Genomic DNA, 5,852 nt, shown 5'->3' with positions numbered 1-5,852 from the left:
ATGGTGAATTTTTTTGTTGAAATTCTCTTAAATCAATAAGTGGTTCAAAATTTGTGCTGTAAATGAACAATATTTTATTAAAAAGAGCTGTATACATACATATGTATAGTTTCTCTTTAATCGATAAACAAATAGACAATAGAATACAGAAAATAGTTTAGAAAAAAACTATTATCAAATTTGAGTTACAGATTAGATTACTTTTTAATAAAATTAAATCAAAAATATTTATTAAAGACTATTTGGTTAGAAAATGTAATATTTATAACGATAGCCAATTTATACTCGAACATTTTGCCCACTGAATCTGTTTTATAATTCAAAGTTAAAAAAAAAATTAAAATATTTTTGAATTTAGTAATTATTACAATTTGTCAACACTGATCACTAATTACTCTTTCTCTCTTTAACATAGTGCTAAGCTAATGTACTCGCGTAATAAAGAAATATAAATAAATAAACGATCTACAATTACTTCAACATTTAGTAGGTGTTAAACGCTCTTTGTCAACAGATCGTCAGTTTGAAATAAATTAAAATTAATTGAATAGAATTATGGAATACTAAACCAAATTTAAATAAATTTCAAAGAACACTAAACTACAGAAATGGCAGCAAATCATATAAAAGAAATAAAACGAGAGGTAATTAAAATAATAGAAACATTTTTATAAATATAAATTTTAATATGTAAAACTAAAAACAACTTAAGCGTAAAAAATTTAAAATGGACTTTAAAACCTTTACCTTTGACAAAAACGATAAGAAATAAACAAAGTGGTAAACAATGTAATAAAATAAAATAAAACTCATGGATATTTATATAATATTATATAGAAATATGGATATATAAATATTATATAGAAATATGACTTTTTTATTTATTGATAATCTAGCAACTTGGTAAATACAATAATTTTCTATACAAATATTTATAAGTTTAGTATCGGTCACACTTTAGCTAGAACTAAGATAAGATTTGTATTTAATATCTTTAGAATTTCAATGACACCATGATTTAAATCGCCTCATTCAATTAAACACAATAAGTAAAATTTTTATTTAATTGATATAATATTTTATTTAACCGAAAACTACAAACATATGTTGCGGAATATTGTTTTGTGTAAATTGAAAAGAAAAAGTGAATTTTAATTATTGCAATTTATTTATTTAACAATTAAAAATTCTTATTTCTTAAAAATGAATGAAAACTGTAGTAAAAGATATATGTATCTTGTAATCGTTGTGTGTGTTTTTGTTGTTATTTTAACTTTGTTTAAAATTTTCTATAAAAGTGAATACATTGGACTTCGACCTAATTTATATATCGCTTCGGAACTCTTGCACGCACAAAATCAGTGAATGCAGCTCAACAAAAAAGGTTATATATGAAAACATTTTTAATTATAATATCAATAATCTCAACCGCGCCTTTTTATATTTCTAGAAAAATCCTTCCTAAATTCAAACTTTTATTAGTAAGGTACAAATTGGAGCCTAACTGACTTTAAATAAAACAAGATTTCTAAAGTCAATTTCGACTCGTCTCTCATCAGTCCATGCAGTTTTTTGTAAAGAATTTTAGAATTCTTTCAAATATTGTTTAATCATTTGTCGATTTATAAAATTTATCTTACCGATATCTTTACCGTATAGCATTTCATAAAGTTGCTTTATTTATTAGTTGTTTTAAAACATTAAAAAAAAGTTCAGTTCTAGTTCAGTTCTAGTTCAGTTCTTGTTCAGTTCTAGTTCAGTTCTAGTTCAGTTCTAGTTCAGTTCTAGTTCAGTTCTAGTTCAGTTCTAGTTCAGTGTCTAGTTCAGTTCTAGTTCATTCAGTTCTAGTTCAGTTCTAGTTCAGTTCTAGTTCAGTTCTAGTTCAGTTCTAGTTCAGTTCTAGTTCAGTTCTAGTTCAGTTCTAGTTCAGTTCTAGTTCAGTTCTAGTCAGTTCTAGTTCAGTTCTAGTTCAGTTCTAGTTCAGTTCTAGTTCAGTTCTAGTTCAGTTCTAGTTCAGTTCTAGTTCAGTTCTAGTTCAGTTCTAGTTCAGTTCTAGTTCAGTTCTAGTTCAGTTCTAGTTCAGTCTAGTTCAGTTCTAGTTCAGTTCTAGTTCAGTTCTAGTTCAGTTCTAGTTCAGTTCTAGTTCAGTTCTAGTTCAGTTCTAGTTCAGTTCTAGTTCAGTTCTAGTTCAGTTCTAGTTCAGTTCTAGTTCAGTTCTAGTTCAGTTCTAGTTCAGTTCTAGTTCAGTTCTAGTTCAGTTCTAGTTCAGTTCTAGTTCAGTTCTAGTTCAGTTCTAGTTCAGTTCTAGTTCAGTTCTAGTTCATTCTAGTTCAGTTCTAGTTCAGTTCTAGTTCAGTTCTAGTTCAGTTCTAGTTCAGTTCTAGTTCAGTTCTAGTTCAGTTCTAGTTCAGTTCTAGTTCAGTTCTAGTTCAGTTCTAGTTCAGTTCTAGTTCAGTTCTAGTTCAGTTCTAGTTCAGTTCTAGTTCAGTTCTAGTTCAGTTCTAGTTCAGTTCTAGTTCAGTTCTAGTTCAGTTCTAGTTCAGTTCTAGTTCAGGTTCTAGTTCAGTTCTAGTTCAGTTCTAGTTCAGTTCTAGTTCAGTTCTAGTTCAGTTCTAGTTCAGTTCTAGTTCAGTTCTAGTTCAGTTCTAGTTCAGTTTCTAGTTCAGTTCTAGTTCAGTTCTAGTTCAGTTCTAGTTCAGTTCTAGTTCAGTTCTAGTTGGTGGCATGTCATAATGTCCAATGTCATAATGTCCATGGACATTATGACACACCCAAAAAATGACATAACGTTCATGGACATTATGTCACTTTTTTAAAATGTCATAATGTCCATGGACATTGTGACACTTTGAAATCAGAAATGTATTGGAAATTTGTTTAAAATTTAAGTTAGGGACGCTCTTATCCCGAAAAGAATTGCTCCTAATTTGGTAATTGTTACATTTTGGACTCCTATTAAAAGTGTCCTGGATAGCCGGCCTTCGGCCGGGCGCAGGGGTTTCAAACTCTGTGGTATTTCGAACACCGGCTTCGCTAAATTAGCCTTTTTTGATAAATGGACTCTTTGAAATCCATGGATTTTATGTCCCATTGCTCATGGACATTGTAACACTTTTGAAATTGTCATAACGTCCATGGACATTATGACTCAATTTAGTGCGTCATAACGTCTATGGACATTATGACATTGGACATTATGACACGCCACCGTTCTAGTTCAGTCTAGTTCAGTTCTAGTCTTAGATCAGTTCTTTATATTTAATTATTTCCAACGTTGTAATTATTCCTAATGTTAATTCTTATTTCATTTCTCATTACAGTTCATAGACCTGACAATACCCATGCCCTGGGGTTATGTGGTGGGACGTTGGTATGGCAATCGTAAAGTTAGACCCATTTTGGCGCTACATGGTTGGCTAGATAATATGGGCACATGGAATACTCTTATACCATTACTACCCGAACATTTGGGAATACTTTGCATCGATTTACCCGGTCATGGTTTATCACCAAAACTACCCAGAGGCATTGTCTATCATGCTGTCGACTATGTATGTGTTATTCTACGTATAATGGAAGTATATGAATGGCAAAAAGTTTCCATATTAGCGCACTCTATGAGTTCAATGTTATCTTTTATATTTGCCTCTTTATATCCCGATCGTCTGGATATGTTAATTAGTATAGATGTAGTGCGAACACGTTATCGTGATCCTGCAACACAAATTGAATTCATACGTAATAATATAGAGAAATATTTAGTGGAAGATGATCGCTTACAATTGGCAGGACAAATGGAACCACCTTCTTATACACAAGAACAATTGCTGCAAGTGATGTTTGAGGGTTCCGGTAGATCGGTGGCATTAGAGAATTGTCAGCATATTTTAGAACGTAATATAACCAAATCAGTTAAATATCCCGATAAATACTATTTCTCACGTGATGGTCGTGTTAAATTCTATTTCGAATTCACCACCTCACCACCATTTGCTGCTGAACTGGCTCGTAGAATTCACGATGTACCCTATTGTGTCATTAAAGGTTCACAGTCCAATTACATAGATGAACAAAGTGCAGAAGTAATCGAAATATTGAAGAGTAAAAACCCACATTTTGAACTGCATGAAGTTGAGGGTACGCATCATGTTCATCTTAATAATCCACAAGGTGTAGCGGCTGTCATCAATCCATTTATTAATAGACATCGACCACCTTTAATAGAAACTTGGTCTCTCAATGATGTGGTCATGAGTGAAACCATGGAACGTTGGAGTATTAAAACTAAAAAACGGAAAAGTAAATTATGACTATTACCGTTCTTTACAAACTGTGCTTTAGAAACCATAGACACCGATGAGGAATCTAGCGATGATAGCAATTTTTAATAAATTGCAAGTATTTTAACTTGATTTTAAAATACTAAAGTTATGCTTCAACAATAAAAAAAATGTTTTGTAAAAACAGCGTATTATTATGGTTTCAAAACAGTTTGTAAAGTGTTTTAAATTTAAGATAAATTTTTCCTTTGTGGATAAAATAAAAAAAAAACACTCCTTAATGAGTTCTTAAATACATATTATGGGGGTCATAAGTTAAAATCGTTTAAGTGCTAATTATGCACTTATACTACAATCTATGCTATAATGCCAACCTATTACACCTTTAGACTGAACTATTTAAATAAGCAAATGGTGAAAACCTAAAACCATCGATTTATATATTTGATTCTTATCTCTTACATATATTCAAATTAAAAATGTGAACCTATTTTAAACTATGATGTTTTTGGATTCCTTTAAATGTTAGTTAAAAGTAATATTTATATGTTAATAAGTATTCTATAAGATTGTTAGTATTTACTAAATTGTTATTTATTTTCTATGTTAACAATTTAATTTATTATTAATATTTTAATATACATACCTCTTAGTTTCCTAAACTTATAACTTAAATAAAATAAAATAAATACATCATAAATAATATATTAATATTTTAACCAAACAATTGTTATTTACTGGAATTTACTGTAATATTTGCAAAATCTAAACTGAAAACTGATTACTAACTCCTGATCCACTGTGCAACAATCAACTTGACAACTTAGTGATATAATGAAGCCGTAAAAAATAGATTACTATTACAAAATTCCCAATAATATATTTTATTGCATTTGTGTGGGGAATTTATATCAACATGGAAAAAACAAATTTATTGTTACAAAGATAATTATGTGTAATTGTAAATGAAAGAAAATTATATCGAACAATTTTGCGGCAAAAATTTAAATTTGCATATTTTCAAATATACAATAAAAAATATCATAAAATAGAATTGAAACTTTATAATTTACCAGCTTTAACCAATATGATTTGCTAACATCAAACAATATAACTGAAAAAACACACTTTAGGAATTTGAAGATTCTAGGTCTAATAGTTTTCCAGATTTATGATTCTTTGTATTTATTTCATATTGCAATTTCGCAAATTTTTCAAAGCGTATTTGGATTTAAAATTTTTAATTATTTCTTAATTCATATTGGAGGTGCCATCTCAAATGTTCACATGTATGTCAAAGTTCTTCGTGCAAAATTTTAGAATTCTAGCTGTAAAAGTTTTCCAGATATACAAACTTTTATATTTAATACATATGGGTGGTTGCACGACCGCTTTTTATATTCCCCCAATTTATTACCCACTTATTCATATTGATGACAGAGTTTTCATTTTCATGGCAAATTTGAGAATTTTAACACTTAGTAAGTCAGTTGTGGCCTCGGTAGGTAGTGTTCTGGTCTGGTAGACCCGATAGCGGCATAGATGAATTTCTTCGGATTTATAAACAGCATT

At 29.7% G+C, this 5,852-nt stretch overlaps 1 protein-coding gene across 1 annotated transcript; it reads left to right on the top strand.

The window, feature by feature from the left end:
* The first annotated feature begins 491 nt into the window (after positions 1-491).
* Positions 492-4,959, top strand: LOC119614068 (probable serine hydrolase). Its single transcript, XM_037970169.1, has 2 exons — positions 492-644; positions 3,321-4,959. The coding sequence occupies exons 1-2, from the start codon at positions 609-611 to the stop codon at positions 4,308-4,310; spliced, it is 1,026 nt and encodes a 341-aa protein (XP_037826097.1). The 5' UTR covers positions 492-608; the 3' UTR covers positions 4,311-4,959.
* The last annotated feature ends 893 nt before the right edge of the window (positions 4,960-5,852 follow it).

The sequence above is a fragment of the Lucilia sericata genome, unplaced genomic scaffold (assembly GCF_015586225.1).
Source record: "Lucilia sericata isolate MDLA Ls3-8-SP2 unplaced genomic scaffold, ASM1558622v1 Contig002552F_arrow, whole genome shotgun sequence".
NCBI lineage: Eukaryota > Metazoa > Arthropoda > Insecta > Diptera > Calliphoridae > Lucilia > Lucilia sericata.
This window is presented reverse-complemented; position numbering and strand designations above follow the sequence as displayed.